The following is a 23,323-nucleotide window of genomic DNA, read 5'->3' on the forward strand; positions in this document are numbered from 1 at the left end:
GCTGGGGCAGGGCCGAGGCCGGCCGGGGCGGGGCGGGGCGCGGGGCGGGGCTGGCGCCGGGAGACGACCAGGCTCTCGGGTCCTCGCGTCCGCGGCCTGGCCGGCGGAGAACATGGCGCTGCCCCCGGCCGCCGCGCCCCCCGGGGCTGGCGAGCCTCTCGGCCTGCCGCTGTCGGCTCTGCGGCCCGAGGCGGGCGGCGTTCCGCTGCACTCGCCCTGGACCTTCTGGCTGGACAGGTGAGGGCCGCGCCCCGCCGCTTTGTCTCGACCGCGTCCTCGCCCCACGCGCGCTGCTGCCGGGGGGGTCTCGCGCGGGCGCAGCCAGAGTTCCGCACGTCCCCGGATAGTATCCAGGCAGCCTGGCCCAGAGTCGCGGCGGGCCGCGAGAGGCTGACCCGCGTGTCCCCCGAAACGCTGGGCTTGCTGCGACCTTCGCGGCGACTGCAGTCAAAAGTCGTGCGGCCGGGCTGGGACCTCGCTGCGGGCACCTGCGCCTCTGGCCCAGGCGGGGGGTCTGGAGTAGTCAGGGGCTTCAGTGATTCAGGACAGCTTTGTGGGGGACAGCTCAGGTCCCCTCGCCTCCGAGAGGCCTCAGCGGCATCCCTGTCTAAAATAGAAACTTCTCTTACCGTCCTGAGTCTCCATCCTGCCTTGTTTTTCTTCACAGTGCTCAACGCCATCGCGTTCTTCCAGAGTGAAAATAAGTTCTTCCAACTTATTTTCAGTTTGTTCCCAGCCCTCCATTGCTTGCCCTGAGCGAAATGCACAGAGCAGGGGCAGACTTTTAATGTATGCAGAGTCCCGCACCTAGTACTGTGCCTGAGTGGTGGTAGGACACCTAGTCTTGATGCGTGGATAGATGCGTGGATATCCTGTCAGCTTAACACCTGTCATCTGTGTGAGTAATAATAGCTCAAGTTGTTTCCAAAAGTGTGTGGGAAGTTTTGGTAAAAACTGTGTCTACCATAGTTTCTGAGTTAGGAGGAAATGTATGTGACAGTTTCCGGAGAGACTTCGTCTTACAGTCTACACTGATATTTTTTTAATTAATTAATTTTTTTCAGCTTAGCACCAAATGCCAGCCAATTTCTTTTTAAACGATACTGCTGTTTTAAGTGAAGACATTTCTTTTCCTAATGGATTAGCACCTACCTCAAAGAATTGACACCTCGAGCCAGTTTGTTTTCCTGGGACCCAGAGAAGTTGGGGTTGGGGGGTGAGTCTCGTTTGCAAAACATTTTCACTTTCATTCTGAGATTCCAGCATTTTACTGTCATAACAAGAGTGATTTTGGGGTTTAGTAGTCACTAGCAAAGTGAAGTCATGTCTTTGTTTACAAATGAGTCCTTTTACAGTGCAGTTGTTACCTGGGCCTCTGGTCCAAACTTCAGACTGGCTGACCAGGGGAAAGATGACCAGGATGGAGAGAACTCCACCTTCGGTAGATTTAGTCAACTTAGAGTGGCACATTTTAGGACTAGTCTAAGGTATCGATGCTGTATTCCCAAATGTGCTATACAAAAGCATCTAATGTCTTTTAACACAAGAATATGTAGGCTGGCGGTGTATCTTGGTGGTGGGGCACATGTACATCACGAACCAGGCCCTGGGTTCCATTCCTAGCCCTGGGGCAGAGAGAGAATAGCCCTAAGAATAAGCTCTAATAAAAGCACAAATTATGTCTTATATTGATTTGTACTCCCCCACCCTCTAAAAAGTCAATAAATGAAATGTGTTCTTTCTGTAGTGCCTGAACCTTTAATAGAGACACCGCATTCATTTAGAAATTATAACTAGTTTCAACATTATGCCTGATCCATCATCTCATAATTTTTATTGAACTTTATTTTACTTCTCTGAGACTCTATGTATTTATAGATGCTCCACCCGCCTGCAGGCACACTCAGGGCTGTGAAAATCTCAAGTTCCAGAAGCTGGGATTTTCCCTCAGGGAAGTGACATTGCAGAGAGTGGGGTGAGAGCCCCACAGGAAACCCAGCCTTCCCCCAGTCTGGAGACGCACAGCATCCAAAGGCCCTGCTACCTGGAGCTTTCTTCTGGCGTCTACCTCTTAGCAAGTCCCACCATCACCTCGCCCAGGCTCACCTAGCTGCACGCCATTGTTAGGGAGTACGACTGTGGCAGTTGTCATACAGGGCTATTGTGAGCCATGGTGCCTGGCCTGGAGTAACAGCTTAGTAAGTGTCAGCTGATGGGGCAGAGGAGCTAGCAGGGCTGGTAAGATGCACGGGAGGTCCTGCATTCCCCTCCGCTCCCCAGGCATGGTGGTGTAGCACTCACAAGTACTCATCCAGTGCATACAGTCTCACAAGTACTCCTGCAGCACTGGGGAGGCAGAGACCAGTGGGTCACTAGCGCTCACTGGCCAGCCAGACTATCCTCACTTGGTTTATGCTCCTGGGAAAGACCAAGGCAGACAGCATTACTGAGGAAGGACACCTGGCGTTGACCCCAGGCCTCTATATGCATACACATGCATCACGGTCTACAGAACAGCTGATATGAATTCAGTATTAGGAAGCCAACATCCTACGTTCATTTCCTCACTAGGCAAATTGGAGGAGCCTTCAGAAGTTATATGCATGAAGCCCTTACTTGGTTGAAAACCAGTGGGCTATGTGACTAAAAGATGTCAGTATGTGGGTCAGGACACCCGATGAAGAGACTTCTTCCCTTCCGTAGGTGTTTAGATCCTCTGTCCCCTCTGTCCTTGCCTTCACTCCCACTAGTGTCTCTGTGTGTTTCCTGGTCATTGTATGGCGACCTCCTTCCTTGTGTTTCTCACAGGACCCAACCCTTGGGCCTGCCCTGCACACGGAGGGCTGCCACTCAGGCTCAAGGCCAGCTTGCAGCTCCTGCTGGGGCAGATGACAGAACACCACAGGTAGAGCCTGCAACCGTCTCCACTTCCCATGCACCATGCCACCTACTTAGCTGCTCGCACAGCTGTCCCCTGGGGTCTTCTGAGCTTAGATATGAGCAGTTAACAGTTAATGCCGTCTCTATCCTTCCAGCTTCTCAGCCCCCAAATCCTGGAGGCGCTGTCATTATCCTTGCCCAGCATAGAAACTGAAGAGTGACTTGGAGACTACGCTCTTTAGTTCCCACTGAGCACTCTTACTGCCCGGCTGCCCTCCCTCCTGCCTCTGCCCTGCACTCCTTGGCTGCCTCGCTCTTTCTCTGATATCCCAAGCACGGGCCTTTGCCAGTGTTGCCACTGCTCCTGCTGCTGTCGCTGTCTGGACTACCTTCCCAAGTCTGCTCTTGGTATCCTTCCAGTTTCTGCTCCTTTGTCGTCTTCTGAGTGAGACCTTCCCTGACCACTCACGTGGAAGGGCACACATGCCTCCCCATGTGTGTCCCTGATGTGTTACATTTTGTCTTTGTAATCACCACCAGTGGCTGGTCTGTCTCTAGAATGTGAGCCTATGAAGGCATAGCTCTGATCCTGTCGCTCACTTCTTGGCTTCTAGACCTGGCATAATGTTCACGGTGGCGTTGAATTCTTACCACAGCGACTGTGCTTTCCTATGGAGGCTCGTTGCACTCTTTCACATCTATGGGTAAACCTTAGTTCTCTTCTCAAGTCTAGACACATACAGCCAAGAACCAGGAGGTCCACAGTCTGGATGCTCTCCTGATTACTCCAAAGGGAGCTGATTTCTCTCCAGCGGCTTCCTCTTCTGCTCCCCCGTGTTGCTTCACATCCCCATCCTACTATCAGCATCTCAATGTTGTCTTCTGTCTGATCCTTAAATCTTCTTTTATAAGTATGCTGTTAGATCCATAGCTATAATTTTGTAGTCTTAACGTCCCTTAGCAAACTTACTAAAGTCTAAGACATCGCCTCTCACTCACTCTTTCTGCTGGCCCTGGTTATCTGTAGCTCCTGCCTAACCCTCTGGAGTGCTGGAATTTCAGGCATGAGCCACCACACCTGGCTTTAGACATGAGCTCGATATGAAAAAAAAATTTACGTGTTTTTGTTTTCTTTTGTTTTTAAGGAAACTCTTACTTACAAGTTATGGTACCAATTTGCGTTTTGCTGTTTTAAGTTCAAAACTCTCCTTTTGGCCTGGCCATTACCTTCTCCAGTTCCAAAGTACTGCCATTTATTTCCCCTGCCTCCCAGTAAGAGCAAACTTCTGGTGCTTGTCTTGCTAGGGACTTCACTGCTAATGACCTTTGTCTCTTAGGCTCCAGCTGTTTGGGATGCAGGATGACTCCTGGTGTACCTAGAGGGCCTGGCTGACACAGTGCTCCTTAGTCATGGTGCTTGCAGATTCTGTTACTCTTTGGTTCCTCCACAGCATTTCTTTCTAGGCAAGCATCTTATTATGGTTAGTTTATCTTTTGTCTCTTATTCTTGATGGTGAGATGCTAATATCTTCAGGTCTGTGACCAAAGGGAGTGCCTGGTACATAGCAGGTGTTTTATGTTTGTGGACTTACATTGTTGTTGTTGTTATGTTATTATTATTGCCGCCGTTGTTGTTGTTGTTGTGTATGAGCCTTTTACTTAATACATGTCTGTCTGTAGAGCACATGTATGTCTGGTGCCCACAGGGATCACAAGAGGTTAAAGCTGCGATGTGAGTGCTGGGACTTGAACCCAGGACCTCTGGAAGAACAGCCATTATTCTTAACTACTGAGCAGTCTCTTCAACCCTGAGCTTCTGTTTTGATCACAAACATGGACCATTATCTACATCTACCATCCTGTCTTAGCTGGACCAAATTTGTGTGTCTAAAGGTGTAATCCTCTCACTCTTACATCAGAATCCCCAGCCTGGGCTGTTAAAATATTAGTTTCTACCCTGCCCAGGACCACTTAGTATGACCTCTAGGTACAGAAGATGATGAACTTGTCACAAATGGTCCCTGTTTCTGAACTGGAATGTCACTTCTCTATGCATTGAGTCTCTGAACTGAACTGTCCCCAGGGGACAGCTGTGCGCGCAGCTAAGTAGGTGGCATGGTGCATGGGAAGTGGAGACGGTTGCAGGCTCTACCTGTGGTGTTCTGTCATCTGCCCCAGCAGGAGCTGCAAGCCGGCCTCGAGCCTGAGTGGCAGCCCCCCCCGTGCAGGGCAGGCCCAAGGGTTAGGTCCTGTGAGAATCACTGATCAATGAGAATGAAGCCATGGTCATGGTGTGGCCTTCCCCCTAGTGGGCCACCTTCATCGGGAGCATGAGTGAGAGTTCGGAAGGATGGCACTCTAAAAAACCTGCCTTAGAGTGTGTGACATGTCCCGATGACTTCTCATGGTGTGGACCATCACCATGAATTTGACACATGGAGGTGGGGCCAGGCTTGAAAAGGAGACCCCCACATAATCTCTCTTCATTGAGTGGCTTGTATGGATGAGGTCAGGAGAGGACACAGGAAGAGAGGGACTCACCCTCAAATATTCCGCCTTTCCCCTTCTTGCTCTTATATCTCCACAGACTCTGAGTGGCTGTGGGTTTTATTTTTGTAGAAGGTTTTGGTATTGATCTGTCTGGCAGTCGATGTCCTTTCCCTAGGGGATGCATGGCTTCTCCACATGTGGACAAGTGGATACTTCTTGCATAATAGCCCAGAGCCTTCAATATGAGCTTCATCCTCAACTTTGATAAGTTACTCATCCTTGGCTGGTAGTGACGGTTCATATAAAAACTGTCTTCCCACTTTGCATATCCTGGATGCTATTGACTTATTCTTAAACCCGAGGCAGTAGGCAAGAATAGCGATGCTGCCTGAGGATGTCTCAGGAGTCAGTCAGTCCTAGCGGGGTCCGTGAACTTGTGTTGTCTGCACCTGACTTCTGGCCCCAAAGGATTAATTGTAAGTCGAGATGAAAAGATCCCCATGGCTACTGTAGAACAGGAGTGACAGCATTTGGAGGGAGGGAGAAATCAAAGCCAGATAAACATGTAGAACGCTGGGCTTGCGCGGACAGCTTCAGCAGATGCATTGCTGTCAACAACAAGCTCAGCCCCTTTTTATGTGTGACTCTCAAACAGAAAACTGATGTAGCCGCAAGCCACAGATCTATCTAAAAGTGATTACAATGAATTCATCTTTAATGGGGTGAATGATGTACGAGGGGCATACTTAATCATGGTGCTGGGCCTGTGTGTGTTTTCTGACAGCTGAGCCCGATGTTGATGGAAATTGCTTGGGAAGGGTGGATTTCGGCGGATGCGTCCCTGGCTTTGAAGCCTTCCCCCTTCAGATTTGTTCTCTGGGCTAAAATGAAATAATCTCCTGTAGGACGTGGAATATTGTCATCATTCATGTTTTTCACCAAGTGTATGTGCAGTGGGCATATAATTGGAGACATCGTACTATACAAAGCTGGAAACTGTCTTTCCCCGTCTTAGCCTGTTAATATGACATACATAGTACTCCTAGATGTTAAACAGTGACCCAAGTGCTGTATAAACTTAAGTAGGAAATCCTCATGATACTGCACTCGATGTCCCAGTGACATCTTACAGATGAAATGCTGAGGTCCAGAGATGTGTCCTGCCCGAGGTCACGTAGCAGTACAGGAGAAACGCAGGACTGGAATAGAGGACTAGGTGGCCACTGGTGATGTGAGCCCCTGACCACTGATCCCTGGGATCAGGACTTCATTCCCTCATGTCTCCTGTCATGCAATGGCATGGGTTTAGAGGTAATTTTTTAATTTCAGCCATTTAAATTCAAAGATGGGAAACTGAGGCCTGCTGTCATGGGAGATAATTAAGCCAAGGACCCCCTGCATTAACATTTGCAGAGACAGCTGGGGGGCTAATTCACTGGATAAAACAATTGCTGTACAAGCATGAGGCCCTGAGTTTGAACTCCAGAGCTCACTCCATGCCAGCCATAAGAACATGTCTCTGTGATCCAGGCGCTCACACGGGGAGCCAGGAGGCAGGCAGAGACAGGAGAATCCCCAGAAACTTTCAGGCCAGCTAGGTTCAGAGTGGGACGCAAAGCCCAAATAGAGACCAACACGTAACCATCTCACATTTGAGTCTGTCCTCATCCCATGTATGTCACACGCATGCGCACGCATACATACACACGTGGGGGGGTTGGTTAATGCAGAGAATAAAGAGAACCCAGTCTGAAACCCCACATCTAAGCCCCCAGACAGGACCATCCTTCATAATTATTGGCCCCGTTGCCTTGGTGACGTCTTTGGGTGGTGCTGAGGGCTCTGTACGAGATTTTTCCATTTTGCTCATGATGCTGCTACTCACTGAACTTTATTACCATACAAGGTGTTTGAATCTTTTGTGATGCTTTATTCAGATGATAATGGCCCGCATGACTAGAAGGAGTATTGGAAACCACAATGACTAAGCATGTCTGGGACCTAGACTGTGCCTGCCTCTTAACAAGCTCCCTGGAAGTGGACTGGTCACACCTCAGGTCATCAAGGTGCATGTAGAGTATGGGAAACCTTGGAGGCACGTTTGCCTTGTGAGAAGATTCACTGAGTATCTTGATGGCTGAGGAGTGGTGCCAAGGCCATGGGTAAGTCAGTAAGAACTGGCTCCACTCCACCTGCTGTGGCCATATCTTTAAAGGTGCATTGTAGCTCTATTCTAATTGGTCTTAATAATAAAAACTTGGAGTCAGATATTGGGGTAAATGCTGAAAGATCAGAGAAGTAAAGGAGCCAGCCATTAAAGAGACCTTTTACCTCTTCCGAATCCTTAAACCAAAATGGGCAAGATCCTAGCTCTACAAATCCTCAGACTGAATGCACTGAACTCTGTCTCTGCCCAGCCATTTCACTCCTGTCTCCACCTCCCTAGTGCTAGCATAAAAGGTGTGAGCTCTGTTCCTCTTTTAGACTGATTCAATCTCTGTAGCCCAGGGTGGCCTTGAACTCACAGAGATCTGTCTGCCTCTGTCTCCTGAGTGCTGAAATTAAAAGTCTGTGCCACCACTGTCTGGCCTCTATGGCCAACTAGTGTGAGTAGCTCTGCACTCCGATCTTCAGAAAAGCTTCCCTTGTTAAGGACAAACAAAATATCACCACAGTGCACCTTCACGGAGAGTTTTCATCTGGAATGTCCAGGTCAGGATTGCAAGATGTGGCAGTTGGGTCCATGCTCGATGCAAGGTGGGTTCTTCAAGACTCATGATGTCAGCCAGCTGTGGCTCAAGTCTCAGTTCTGCCACTGCCAGCTGTGTGTCATTTAGTGAGCTCCTATACCAGCCCAACCTTAGTGATCTTATCTGCAAAGTGAAGGCGGAGCATGACGTGCATGTACAGAAGACATGTCATCATCTCCTCAGTGACTGGCACACGTAACTCGTAAAGAAATAAAGAGGACAACACGATTTCAGACATTGGAGATGTCAGTGAGGGGAGCGTATTCTTGTGAGGAGTCCTAGGCATCTGTTTTAATGAGTAAATGTGGTTTGTAAGTAGCTTATTAAAATCTTGTATACCAGTGGTGCTCTGGTGCCTGGGAACCATTTAAAAAGAACAGCTGATCCAGTCTTACTGAGTTCCCTGCATCTTCCTGGCTCCACGTGAGAAAAGGCTTTTACCAGTTTTATAAAACAGAATCTTAAGATCCCTCTGTGTTATCCTGCTAAATCAGAGACACGGGAATAATAGAAAAGGGAAACTTGAAATTTGGCCTTAAGTAACACAAACAGCTCCCTGACATCTTCACATTAATCATTGACTTGGCAGGCCCCAGGTCCCTTCTGCCTTAACCAATAGTTTCTTAATTAACTAAGTTCACAAGGGACAGCCATGGCTGCAGCCTAAGGCTGGGAGAGTCTGGTGGGTGTCCTCTCTGCCGGCGGACACAAGAGGCTCTCCGCTATTTGTGGGGCCTTTTCCCTCTTTTTGTTGGTATCTCTGAACTGGTGACTTTCTCATCATCTGTCATGTTCTGTCTCTATCTTTTCAGAGGGTGACATTGGTTAACTACTGCAGATTAGATGTATTTTAGACACACTGTGTAAGAGACTTCTACCAGCACTAACTCATGTATCCAGGCAGAAAAACAATAGGTACAGGCTATTTCTAGAGGGGAAAAGTGGAGGATGAGGCTAGTGGCAGAACTGGGCTCGACCTGGGAGCTGTTGATTATGGGGGTAACTAGTCTCTATAATTTTCCTCTCCGGGCCTTTGTTGGGTGTGTTGTCTTCCTCCTATGCCCGTCCCTTAGCAATGATCTAGAATGTTCTTCCTTCAAAGCTATGCTACTTGTATTGCCAGGCATCGATCTGTACGTTGCCTGCTTCAGTGCAGCAAAGGACAGAGAATAGGCAGAAGTAGTTACGTAGGAGGAGCGAGGGATTTGCCACACACCTGCTCTGCGGGTCACTGTGCTGTCAGTGATGCCTCAGTCTCTGTTGAGATAGTGTCCTAGGAGGAAGTCAGGAAGGCCGTGGCTTTAGAGACAGCAGATGAAGAATCCAGATCTGCTGCTTCAAAACGAGCGTGCAGAATCTCTGTTTCCTGCTTTGTAAGTGTAGGTTGTTATGCCAATCTAGCAGAATTGTGTTACGAATCAGAGCTCATACATGATCAATAAAAGGAGGCTGGGATTGCATCACAACTGTTACATAGAGGGCAAACAGATAGGACTTGGATAGAACAATTCAAAATCTGGAGTTTGATTCTAAGGGCATTTTCTCTCTATCCTGTAGATTCCAGAGAATTGGAATACAGGCCTGATCTTAGGTTGTATGATGACCCATATCTGTGGTCTGCTGGGAATGACCACAGTTGACATCCGTACTCCCTTGTCAGGTTTCTTTCCCCTTTTCTCTCCTGGGAAAATAAAACAGGTCTCTACTTTGTTCCTGTGCTTTTAGGAGCTTAGGGATGAGGATGGGGGATTCAGAAAACAAGTGCCCACCCACTGAGACAAGGGGGTTGATCTAGTGGGAGCTCACCAAGGCCAGCTGGACTGTGACTGAAAAAGCATGGGATAAAACCGGACTCTCTGAACATGGCAAACAATGAGGGCTGATGAGAAGCCAAGGACAATGGCACGGGGTTTTGACCCTACTTCATGTTCTGGCTTTGTGGGAGCCTAGCCAGTTTGGTTGTTCACCTTCCTAGACATGGACGGAAGGGGGCGGACCTTGGACTTTCCACAGGGCAGGGAACCCTGACTGCTCTATGGACTGGAGAGGGAGAAGGGTGGGAGGAGGGGGAGGGAAATGGGAGGCTGGGAGGAGGCGGATACTTTTTTCCTTTTCTCAATAAAAAAATAAAAATAAATAAATAAGAAAACAGAGGTGCCATTTGTAAAACGTATTTGCCATGGGACAAGGGCTTTGCCTAGAATGATCATCACTGTCCTCAGCTCCAAAAGAGGTAGTAATGAATCTTTGTAGTGTGATTAACTCTTAAATTCTCAGAGACTCTTCCATGTCTACATCAGGGCTTTCTACACTATGTATTTTGAGCCAGAAGCTTCTAGATTGTGGGACATTGTGTCTTGTGTGTTCTGGGAGGTTCACCTGTTTATTTATAGCAACACAAAATGCCTCCCAGTGTTGCCTTTGATCATCTGGGTCAGTGCTGTTCCAGATCAACACCCTGGTCTGCAGACAGAGGGCATTGATTAGTAGTATTATAGTATTCTGTATAGAGAAAGGGATCTTTGAATTGGTAAGGTAAAAGATACAATAAAGATGGATGTTGCATATGGGGTTGGTTTGGGTAAGAATGTCTGATTTGAAACCTATTATACATCTTTGCCCTTCAGTTGCTTGTGTGGCAGTAGCCTAACTCAGTCTGCACCGACAAACAAGACAGTGCTGAGGATGTAACCCAGTTGCCGAGTGTGCGTGAGACTCTGAGTTCAGTCCTCAGTAGTCACAGTGGACGACAGCAGATGAGACACCTTGAGTCAGCAAATCCAGTGCACATTGACCTGCTTACGAGGCAGGCCACTTGCAAACCTTGGCTGCTTTGCCCTTCTAAAATGGGCTCTGTGACTGTGGCTCAATCTTGCTTGCTAAGGAAGCCTTAGGTTCAGGGGTGAGGTTGAGACACAGCAGTTGTTTTAGTGACTATTGGGAGCAAGTTTGGTGACTAGAACAGCAAACCTGCACTGACCAACCAAGCTAACACAGCCCTGACAATGCTGTTGTATTAGTATGCAAGACAGATACTTATAAAACCACCCAGCAGCTAGATGAGACCCATCAGATGAGAGCCACAACTTCCTTCGTGAAGTAACCGGGAACCTGACTGTCTACTTTACAGTTGCTGAGGTCAAACACCATGATCAAGTGTAACCTGAGGGAGAAGGGGTTTGGTTTTTGCTTAGGGTTCCTGGGAAGCTAGAGTCCATCACAGCAGGGAAAGGCATTGCATGGAGACAGGAGTAAAAAGCTGGCCGATCCCATTCCATCTGTACACAGGGAACAGAGAGAACAGGAGATGGACAAGGCAATAAGCTTTCAAAGCCCACCCCCAGTGATGTACTTCTATCCAGCAAGGATCTACCTCCTCAAGGTCCCCTCACTTCACCCCCAAAGAGTGCCACCAGTTAGGTACATTTCTTCAAACAGGGATAGTTTTCATTGTAACTACCACACTGAGTTCCTGTGGATTCTGACATTTCCTCCTAGCCCTGATGCATTGGTATATAGCTCTTAGCCTATCAGAGGAAGGCTATGGCCATGGATGTTCCTGTTGAGTGTCATGAGGACCTTTCCTACCCCACTTCATTGGAAAGACTGTCTTAAACCATGTCTTCTAATTCAGACATACTTTTGAATTAAAAATAAGATTAAGCAAAAGTAATGGCCGTGTTGAGAACACACCGAGATCCCTTAGGAAATGACGCTGAATAGGGCCAAGGGGCTGGCTCAGTGGCTAAAGCGCTTGCTGTGCACCATGAGGATCTGAGCTTAGATCTTCAACACCTATGTGAATGCCAGGCACAGTGTGCTTGTAAGCCCCTGCCGCTAACCCCCCACCAGCACTGGGGAACTGAGACAGGAGAACTCTGGAGATTTGCTGACCAACTAATGTAGCCCCAACAGCAATCTCCAAGTTCAGTGAAGGACTCTGTTTCAGAAAAATAAATAATAAAAGTGGAGAAATATAGAGGAAGACATCTGACATCAGCTTCTGACCTCCATGCGTGCACAAATGGGCGAGCGTAGCCATGTGTGCGCACACACACACACCGCACATGCAAACAGAAGAAAGGTAGCTTTTTGTTTTTTTTTAGAAATGCATGTGTGGGTGAGAGAGTTAGCGCTTGCTATACAGGCGTGAGGAGTTGGGTGCTGGGGCCATGTAAGAGCCAAGTGTGATAACCATGTCTGCAACCCCAATGCAGTACACTGGACAAGTGTGGGTGAGAGAGTTAGTGCTTGCTATACAGGCGTGAGAAGTTGGGTGCTGGGCCCCAGCACCCATGTAAGAGCCAAGTGTGCTAACCATGTCTGCAACCCCAGTGCAGTACACTGGACACAGGAAGATCCCAGACACTTGCGGATCAGCCAGCCTAGTCAGTTGGCGAGCTCCAGGTTTAGTGAGAGACCCTGCCTTCAAAACTACAGTGGAGAGTGATTCATGGAGATACCCTGGTACACCCGTGCACACACAGTGTATACACTGAAATGGAAGTGTGGAGCTGGGTGCAGCCCAGTTGTAGAGCACATGCTTGGCATGTATGAAACCCACGTTTTGTAATTGCTGTGACGTGACCTGGCAGCTCTGTGATGTGGGATGAGGAGCAGCCATCAGAAGCACATCACCTGGTTTTGTTAAATGTTTGCATCCTTGGGACAGTTGCCATGCCTCCCTGAGCCCCATAGTGCTCACCGTAAAATGGTCACAAGCATCACTGTAAGCTATAGGGCCCCCGCAGGACTGAATCACTCAGCAGCGGGAGTCACCTCACACTGGCTGCCGACTCTGCTGTCTCCCACTGGTGAGTACAGCCTAATTACCTCCTTCCAGATGCTTCTCCTGAGCTCTGGAAACTCAGCATCTTCTACTTGGACAGAGAAATAGAGACCTTAAGTGACTTGTATAATTGTCTCTTTCCCCGGAGTATCAGGAGGAGACCAGACTAGAAACAAGGATTGTAAAAGAGCCCCAGAGACCAACAGTGACTATTGAAAGTTAAATGGTAGCTACCACCTGCATGTTTGATTTGTATAATTTGACATGATAATGTCCGAAGTGAATACTCACATAATATTCTAAGCTATTTTAAATTGAAGAGTAGCTTTGAAAACCAGTGAGAATTTCAAACATATAATTTTATTCTGCAGAGTAAAAAGCTGCAGAATTCATTCACTACCTTAGGCTCTCACCTGCTCGCTTCCTAAGTGCAGCTAAGGAAGGTGTCCTGTCTAACGTGCTTGCAGGATCTGAGAATAAATTTGCTGGATGTACTGGAGAGAGCAGTCATCCAGGCTGCACAAAGAAAGAAAAGCTAGCTGGATTAAGTGCCAGTTGATTTTTATATAAAAGCAATAGACTTTCAAATAGTCCATGCCTGGCAAAAAAAAAAAAAAAAGACTTTGAGTTCTTTCAGTTTTTTCCCCCTAATGTCTTTATAATCTGTGGTTGCAATAACCTGTTTTATGTAGCATGTTTATCTTTGTCCAAGTAGATGCTGTAGTGACCACAGTCCAGACCATCCATGCTGCCTGGTGGGTTTCTTTGAGGTCCAGGCAACTGCTGTTCTCACCAGTGTGTGCTGGTCCCTGTGTGCTCATTGTCCCCATTCACTCAGGTCAGCCTATGTGATACCTGATACAAAAAGACAATTATGTTTATGGTTGTGGTTTTGCTTTTCTTTCTTTTTCTTAAGTTTTTCAAACCAGGGTTTCTATGTGTAGTCCTGGTTGTCCTATAACTCACTCTGTAGACCAGATTGGCCTTGAACTCACAAAGATCTGCCTGCATCTGCCTCCCAAATGCTGGGATAAAAGGTGTGCACCACCACAGCTGGGCTCATGGTTTTACTCTGTTAAAAAAAAATTTGCAGTTAGGAAATAATTATACATTCATGAGTTGATTATTAGAATTTACCTGCCTCATGGGTAATAAGACATCCTTGCCCCTAAACCAGTTCATAATTGCTTCCTTACTGACCTCTAGACAAGGGAACTATGTTCAAAGATGTATTTCAATGTTTTTATTTGTGTGCGTGTGTGATGTATCTATGTGTATACCATTGTGCAAGCCCACATGTCCATGTGTGAAGGCCAGAGGTTGGTGTATTTCTTCCTCTGTTGCTCTCTACCTTATGTTTTGAGATAGGGTGGTCTCTCACTGAGCTTGGGGTTTGCCATTTCAGCAAGATGACTGACCATCAAGCCCTTGGGATGCACTTGTCCCCGCTCTCCCAGTACCAGAGTTACAGATGTCTGTCACTGCCACTGGCTTTCACATGGATGCTGAAGGTCTGGACTCTGGTCCTCATATTTAGAGGGCAAGCACTTCCCCTCAGCTCTGAAGTTTTCATTGGTCTTTTGTGGTCCAGAATGTGGGCAATGGAGCCCTGGCCCCAGGGTCTTTGCCATCTCATCACCTCTGCATCAGAGCTGCTGTGGGTTTTCTCAACATCTCTAGGATATGGTACATAACAAGTCTCTGGAAAGTGTCCCACGTTGACGACCCCTGGGACTGTATCCCTTAGGGTCATTATTAGGGTTAGTGCCTGGTGAAGGGTGTTCTTTTATAGATTCCAGATCCTATTATGTCAATTGTGAGCAGAGTGTTTCCCCTTTTAGCAACCCTTGACTCCTCACCCACAGCCAGACACGGGCTTTTGAGCATTGTTTGTGTGCTGAAGTAGCATCTTGGCCCTGATGCTGACAAGGATCCCAGTGCCTTTGAGCACAAACTGCTAAATCAGCAGGAAGAAAGAGAAACAGTGGTGCTAACAGAACGTCTGACTACATAAAGATAGGCACACCCCAATCCAGGAACTGTACTGGAAAGCCAGTCTAAGTGCATGTTTTTTCTCCCAGAGTATAAACCTGTAGTGTGTTGCCATCTAGTGGAACATATAGAAACTAGACATTAATGTATTATGGCCATACAGTTCACAAGAGCTACTTGCATGAGCTCAAGGGAAACTACAGAGTGTTTGGTTTTATTTTAGGCAAGAAATTCAGGGGTGAGGCCAAGGCTGATTGTTCATAGCATTCTCTAAAATAACTGAACAGTCCTCTGTTTCCCAGGGGTGTGTGGGTATTTACGACCAGGGGGTTATAGGGTTTTAAACCGATCACCCAGAAGAAAAGGATGCATTCTCATTGCCATTGGCAAAGCAGACAGTGTTTTTTTTTTATCTGAAGTCCTGAACAATGCCTTCATGGTCATAGGATATTTTCATACCTTTTACTATGTGGTTTAAAAGTGTCCAGTACCTTTCTTAATTTTTTTCACAGAATAAAAACCCTATTAGGAGAAGAAGCAAACACATGCCTTCACAACAACAACAACAACAACAACAAAGTTTTAACTCTAGCCAGCATCTTCAGATGTCCTGTTTGGAGGCTTTAGACATGTGGGATGCAAACCTGTGCGGTTATATTGGGGCATGTCTTCTGATCACTGACTGGATTTGTTTGCATCTCTGTTGTTTTGCTGGCGTTAGGTCACTGCCTGGTGCCACAGCAGCCGAGTGTGCCTCGAATCTGAAGAAACTCTACACTGTGCAAACAGTACAGGTGAGAGGGAAAAGGGACATCCTGGCTCACTCGGGGGTATAGTACTCCATCACCTACCGTGAAATTTGCTGCTGCTTTGGCAGCCCTTGCTTAGAGCTCCACCCTGGAGTTGTCCTTTAGGTCTATTTTCAGGGCAACTGTTTCTCCATCTACCCCAGAGGCAGGCTTTCTCCGACCCTAACTGAGACTCTGTCACCGAAATCTTTCAGCGATGCGCAGTGAGGCAGATAAGGGTGAAGGTTTTAGAAGGCCTTCATCCTTGCGCCCTGTAAACGTCTACGTGTCAGCCGCATTCGGCCTTTGTTCCTTTATGTTTCTGTATAACTGATTGACAGTGGCATCTACCTCCATTGGTCACTGTAAAGACTGAGTATGACCATGTCTTCGCTGTATTTGGTAGGATGTTTGATGTTCAAGAGACCGCCCCCCCCACAACAAGTCCGTAGTTCTATTTGACCTCTCTCAGTCTCTGACACTGGTGTGTGTCTCTGTGTATGTCTGTCTGTTCATCTCTGTCTTTCTCCTTCCTCCTCCCTCTGTCTTTTCCTGTGTAGTATGCATTCCTGTGCACGCGTGTGCACTCATGTGAAGGCCAGAGTCTAACCTTACATGTCATTCCTCAAGCAAAGGGTCTTTCATTGGCTTAGAACTTGCCAAGATTAGGCCACCTGGCAGAGACCCAGTTGTTTCAACCCCCAGCTCACCATTACTGCGAGTAGAGGTGGGCCCCACGACACCTGCCTTTTTAAATATTAGTGCTGGTGAGCCAGGCATGGTGGCGCATGCCTTGAGTCCCAACACTCAAGAGGCAGAGGCAGGCGGATCTCTGAGAGTTCAAGACCAGTCTGGTCTACAGAACAAGTTCCAAGATAGTCAGGGTTACACAGAGAAGCCTTGAAAAACAAACAAACAAAATATGAGTGCCGGGATCAAACCTTTCTAAGATTGGTTTAGCCGTTTCCCTAGACTTTTTCTTTCATTTTCTACCCCTAAAGACAGTTTTCAAAACCTGATTTACTCTGTTAATCCCATTTTCTGTTTATTCCTAAACAAATTCCACCAAGTTTCTTTCCCTTGGTGCCCTTTCTAGCTGCAGATACAAGGCTCTCAAGGCTACATCGAAGCCATGCTGGCTTAAATGTCCTGGATGTTCTACAAGGCACAGTTTAAAAGCATGTTTCCCCCTTGTGTCCTAAATTTCGTCACATCTTGTAATTCTATTGGATAGGCATACTGATTGTGTCCCGTGCAGAGCAGGCACAGACTTCCCTTTTCCTTTCAGCCCTTGCTGCCTGCATCGGGTTTAACAACTGCGCTTTCATACTCACACAGCCCCAGGTTCCGGGTAGTAAGCAGCGTGAGTGGGCCCTGTGAACACAGCAAAATGGTGTAAGGACACCCCCCAACCACAGACCATTTCTTATCTGCTTGGGAAAGTGGCGAATATGTGAAAAAGAAACTAACAGTGTTGCTCTCAGTGGTGGTGCTGAGTGCGATAATGTGGAGAGAGCCCCGCCCCCAGTCTCCCGGAGAACTTCCGCTTTGCTTCTGTTTGGTGAACTCTTCCCAGGAGCCTCTTTATAAACTGCAGAGCACTTGATTTTAAAGCCTGCCTGCCTGAGGAAGTTCTTCACCCCTGCTGGGATTTTGAGGGATTCCTCCTTTCTCCACTCTTTTGTGACGTGAGATCCTTAGAACAGGGTGTGGGATCTCCTAGAAAGTGGTCTTTCCACCACCGCAAGGTAGCAGTATATGCAGCAGGGTTCGGATCTGCCAGGGACCAATTTAAAGACCGGGGACTGACACACACCAGGGGACAATTTCCTGTGTAGTACTGAGATAGAATAGGCAGGATGCAGATTTTCCAAGTTTAGACTTTTAAAACGTAAGGTGCACGTGCTCCTCACCTGTACACCCTCTTCCCACCAGACTCTGCTCCAGCTGCAGCCAGCACTCCGGTTCTGCTAGTGTAAGGCCTTCCGCCTGAGCCCGGACTTGAGCCAGGTGGAAGCATGCAGTCCCGTTCATTCTCTGCTCTCTCTGACCTCTTTTCATGCGGCCAGTGCTGCAGGGTGGAATGAATGAATGAGGAATGAATGTACGCACGATTTTTCTCCTTTGTACACTGTTCTCATAAAGCTGTACCCAGGGGCGGCTGCACATTCTCAATGGGACACAATGTAGTTCTTGGGAGGTCCAGGGCTAACCCTTAATCTTTATGTGTATGAAGCACAGATGTGTGCAGCCTACAGATAAGCTCAGGGTTTCCCTGTGGTTTGAAAGTTTTCTCAGGGCTGATTTAGAAAGGGTTCCTTCGTGAGGGGACAACAGTGAAAAGGAGGTTGTGAAACACCTCAAGTTCCTTATTTGTACAACTAACATGAGACTGGTGTCTGTTCCTTGAGGATGACCGAGGGTGGGACCGGATGCAGCTCTCTGCAGGGCTTGGGTTTATAGGCCCCTCACAACATGTTGCCAGGTGTTACTAGGGTACTGGGATCTGCCCCTTTGCCAGCTAGGGTATGGGTTGCAGAGAAGTCAAATTGTCTGAGTGCCGTAGCTGACACTCAGCAACGTGTGCACATTTTTATTTCTTTTTTAAGCCTCTGTATATCTTATTTCCTCATCTCTAAAGCAAGACCAGTGGTGACAGATTTTATCATGCTGCAGTGAGCATGGAACTCTAAGGTGAAAATGCCCAATAAGTGGCCGAGGCCAGTAGCACACTGTGTTACCACCCATCTCCTGCGCCGCAGCCTCATGCAAACACCCCTCTGTTCATGTAGGAATATTATATGCACAGCTTCACAGTCACGCATGCCAGGTGGATACTCTTGGAAGACACCACTAAAGCCTTTTATTATTATTATTATTATTTATGAAAACAAATTTGACTTGTGCGTAACTTTTGGTAACTCAGCTGTGGTTGTCTTTAGCATCTCGGGAATGGTCCTTGGTGCTTAAGGAATAGCAGGGGCAAGAGCATTTGAGCACATGAGGACAGGCTTTCCTCTTGCCTTCTTTTTTCCCTGACTGTGTGTTTAAATTCCCATAGCATTTATTTAAACACTTGCCTAAGGATTTGGGTCCCCTCCCCATTATGTCTCGATGAAGTTTTAAGAACCACGTGCTATGAGTCATGACTTAACATCAGATATAATCTCTTTTATTATGTTGAGGATGTTCTGCAAATCCAACTTTCATAGCAGGGGGTGGGGGATAAGTAGTAGAAGATTACTATTCCAGGGAAACTGAGTCACATGATCCAGAATTGCCGTGGAAGCAGCTGCTCATGGACTCTGAGGCCGGAAGTCCCTCTGCTTCTGCGTCAGCTCTGTTTTCCTTTCCCTGTGTGAGAAAAGGAGTAGGAGAAACATCCAGAGGATCCCATGACCTCTGCCCGGAATACTCGCTGCAGCCACAGGACTTCTCTGCTGAGAGTTAAATTTATCAGCTGCTTTCCTGTCTTCCTTAGAACGTTCCGCTTTTCAGTTCAATGTGTTTCCCACTGTTTGAACCTAGACAGGTTTCTCTCATATCTCTGCATCCTCAGCGAGCAAATTCAGAACAGAACACGCCCTCTGAGCTTGCCCAGCCTACACTGGGGCAATGCCAGAGCTCCCCATCCAGTGTGATTGCACAGGAGGGCTGGCTTGGAGCACATGTTTCTCAGCATTGCCTGCCTATAGACTTTTGACTCCACCTCTGGAAGCAGTCTTTTACAGAATCCACCCCAGACCACGGTAGTTCGTGTTATCACCTTCATGAATCGCCCCTCTGGCCTCACCTCTCCTGTGTCCTACCCAGGACATCCCATAAATGACTTAGAACTGAAATCTTCAGAGAACAGGAACTGTGTGTTTCTTCTAAAAGTGGAATTTCTATATCATTCATCATAACCAGACATCTTTGTAAACTATATATATATATATATATGTATATATATTAAACTATGTGTGTGTATGTGTGTGTGTGTGTGTTTCCCACTAAAGTTGAAAAAATAGTGTAATAGCTGGAGTATATGTGCCTGGGAGATGGCTCAGCAGGTAAAGGCCCCTGTCACTAAGCCTGACCACCTAGGTTCAATCCCCAAAGCCCACATGGTGGAAAGAGAGAACCAACTCCCACAGTTGTCCTCTTACCTCCATACCTCCATATGAGGTGGCTGTGGGCACACACACACACACACGTGCATACAAACCCACACATACATGTATTAATTTTTATTAAGATAGCAGTGCAAGTCCCTTATCCGGAGGTCAGGCTACCTGATTGTGCTGTGCTATTGAAGGTCATTTAATCAGGGCAGCAGATTGCTTTCCAAAGCCCGAGGAACAAAGACTATTCCATTGCAGAGGTTTCCTAAGTCAGGGCTGATGGAGACTATGGGAGAGATTGGTTCATCACAGGGAAGCCAATGGTGCGTCCTGTCATAGGAGAGTCTCGAGCCCCCTTGAAGGAAGAGAAACACCTGACTGGGAAAACAGGACGCGGACTTGAAGCCGATTTTGCTTGTGGTACTGCTCATGCAAACTCAATGTCATTGTAAGAGGGTTCTTCACTCATCATTTCTTTATATTCTGTATGTCTGGTAAATCAACATCTGTAGGAACAACCCAGAACCAGAAACAAGTCAGCTTGCTCATGGTCCTGTGCTTGCTTCTGAGACTAGAGCTCATTGTGTGTGTTAAAGGGGTAGGGGCTAGGAAGTGAATGAGATTTTATATTACAAACTACAAATAATTTAGTCACTTCTGATGTAAAACGTGGAATATTCCAATGTTAAATCTTTTGGGGGGTGCCTGTCTGAATTTTCTCTTTTACCTCTGAGCTGTAGAAGCACCCTGGCATGGGTCAGCTACCCACTACCTTTGGCCCTGATGTGGCCTCAAGTCCTGATGGCCTCCATACATACATCCAGACTTTAGGTCCCACTGACTAGCATAGGTCCCATATGCTTTCTAGCAATCTCCTGCTCCAGAGTGTAGAGGGGTGGAGGGCAGTTAGGAATGTTGTCTACCTTCACTTTACCTTCCCAGAACAAGAGAAGATTTGAGGTTGTGGCAATCCCCTGAAACAAGAATACCCCTGGTCTAGAGAGATGTTCAGTGGGTAAGAACACTGGCTGCTCTTCCAGAGGACCTGGGTTCATTTCCTAGCACCTACATAGCAGCTCACAACTTTCTGTAACTCCAATTCCAAGGGGATCTGATGTTCTCTTCTGGCTTCTGTGGTCTTTACACTTGTGTGGTACATAGACATACATATAGGCAAAACACCAGCGCACATAAAATAAATCTTAAAGATTATTTTAATAATACAGTTCCCTAGCTGGTGTGCCGTCTTTGCGGTCCTTTTCACCTTCATCAGGAACTTCAGCATTGTGGACCGTGTCCAGAAAAGAGGTGTGCACTGCTACGCTTGGGGTTTCCCCAGACTCTGGCTTTCCCCCACCTCCTCAAGGCTCAGACTCCACTCTTCTCTCCTCAGCTCAGACTAAGTCAACAAAGCCTTCTGTCTGCAGTGTGATCTTTTACAAACCAGCAGCTCTCTGCTTTCAAGCCTGGGGTCTGCTGAGTTAAAAACATCCAGCCAAAGAGGCTGAGTTCCTAACCCTGGCTCTCTCCAGTGTCTTGGACTCGGGAGGTAGGGAGCGTGGTGACTAGAGATCCGTTTGTTCACTGTCTCCAAACACTTCCCACCATACACGCTGTGACATGGAAGAACGCCTCACTGATTCCCCTCTCCCCTTTCTCATTCTTTTCTCCTCTCCCCTTTTTTCTCTTCTTCCTTCTCTCCTTTCCTCCCTCCCCCTCCTCTCTCTTCCTCTCTCACTTGCTCCCTTCTCTACTGAACTTTCCCTTACTCCTCTTTTCCTCCCCTCCCTCTCTTCCTGTTTCCCCCTTTCCTTTATTTCCTCATTCCCTCCTGTATTAGTCAGAGTTCTCTAGAGTAACAGAACATATAAAATGAATCCCCCCCTGCTGTGTGTGTGTGTGTGTGTGTGTGTGTGTGTGTGTGTGTGTGTGCGCGCGTGCAGAGGATTTATTGGAATGACTTCCAGGCTGCAGTCCAGCTGTCCAATAATGACTGGCTGTGAATGGAAAATCCAAGAATCCGGTAGTTGCTCAGTCCACAAGGCCAGGTGTCTCAGCTGGTCTTCAGGATATGCTGGTATCCCAAAGAAGTAGATTCTAATGCCAGTGAAAAAATGGGCGAGCTCACAAGGCAAAGAGCAAAAACTTCCTTCTTCCATGCTCATATATGAACTTCTAGCAGAAGGTGTGGCCCAGATTAAATATGTGTCTTCCCACCTCAAAAGTCTGGACTAGAAGTAGATTCACATATTTCAAACCAAACAAAAAAAATCTCTCACAGGTCTGCCCTCCATATTTGATATCCGAACATGTCTTGCATTTTTATGTAGACCTCACACTTGCTTTTAGTGAACTGTTGTTGAATCACTCGAGGAGGTAGCTATGTGGAACTTCTACTGTGCGTGCATGGGGTGTGGGCTTTTGATGACTGTGTGGCCTTTTCTGAGAAGCATTATCTTAAATCCAAATGTTAGACTTTACTGGACAAGGGTCTGACCTGCCTCCCTTCCTCAAGGAGAGCAGCAGTGATGCTGAAAGCCAGTGAGGGACCTGCATGCCAGAGCTGTCCTTCCACATTAACTTAGTTCCATCCCAGTGCAGGACACATGCAGGCATACAGCTGGAGTCTCCAAATACTGACGGAATGAATGGTACCAGCAATCAACACCTGTGCTAGCCCTTGGGTAATCGTCGCGCTTTGTGGGGTCGGGGAGCACTTACCCATCATTAAGAAGCATTGTGCTTAGCTGTACTTTAGTGCCCTCTTAAAGGCTGAAGAGGATTAATTATAAACCTGGGGCCTCTGGAAATCTACTTGCAAAGTCGAACCTGTAGTAACATTTCGGTGTTACTGAGACAGTCATCGTGAATCATTAAACTTGCCCTGCGTCAGTCCTTTGCTTCCTGAAGGGAAGAGCAGGGTTCCAGGAGTGTGCATTGTTCGTTCCTCTCTCAAGCTCCTTCTCTAGCAGACATACCAACAAGTAGACAACAGAGGAGAGAAGTTTGCCACAACAGGAAGGCAGCTGTTCAGTGCCATGTGCTCTCTAAGTGGGTCCCTTCCCACAGGTGTACCTGGATTGTTTGCTCCCATTGTGCGTTCAAGGACAAACATACACAGCAATAAACAGCTTCCGAGTTCAGTCCACCATTGCATCTTGCTAGTCTGTCTTCTTCCTGCCAGATCTGCCAAAGTAAACAAGCTCAGGGATATTCTTGTTTTTATTCTCCCAAGGCTACAACCCTGAACAGGGTCCTTTGGCCTTTTCTCAGTTTTGAGATAAAAGAAATGTGTGCTGTGTGTTGCTCTCTAAGTACTTCAAATGCTATGCAAAAGGTCAGGGCTGTAGAAGACTGGCAGGGATGTCAGGGGAGGAGCTTTGGAAGGGTTGACCTTCAGAGCTGAAGTTTACTGTCAGCAGCATCCTCTTGACTTGTTCTTAGACAGGACTTTTTGGTTTTGCATCATTTTATCCATGGATTCTTCAGAGATCATTGCCGTGTCCTAGCAAGAGTCTTGGGCTAGAGTTA

The 23,323-nt window shown here is 47.3% G+C and overlaps 1 protein-coding gene across 3 annotated transcripts in view; it reads left to right on the forward strand.

The window, feature by feature from the left end:
* Nucleotides 1-23,323, forward strand: part of Eif4e3 (eukaryotic translation initiation factor 4E family member 3) — a 68,019-nt gene that overhangs the window by 3,238 nt on the left and 41,458 nt on the right. For 2 of the 3 annotated variants that reach the window (XM_075983361.1, XM_075983360.1), the window contains exons 1-2: nucleotides 53-237; nucleotides 15,623-15,695. In XM_075983361.1, coding sequence (XP_075839476.1) covers nucleotides 113-237; nucleotides 15,623-15,695 — 198 coding nt within the window. In that variant the 5' untranslated portion in view covers nucleotides 53-112. Of the gene's footprint in view, nucleotides 1-52; nucleotides 238-15,622; nucleotides 15,696-23,323 lie in introns of those variants that run through there. The other variant, XM_075983362.1, reaches the window with a different exon arrangement.

The sequence above is a fragment of the Microtus pennsylvanicus genome, chromosome 8 (genome assembly GCF_037038515.1).
Source record: "Microtus pennsylvanicus isolate mMicPen1 chromosome 8, mMicPen1.hap1, whole genome shotgun sequence".
Classification (NCBI taxonomy): domain Eukaryota; kingdom Metazoa; phylum Chordata; class Mammalia; order Rodentia; family Cricetidae; genus Microtus; species Microtus pennsylvanicus.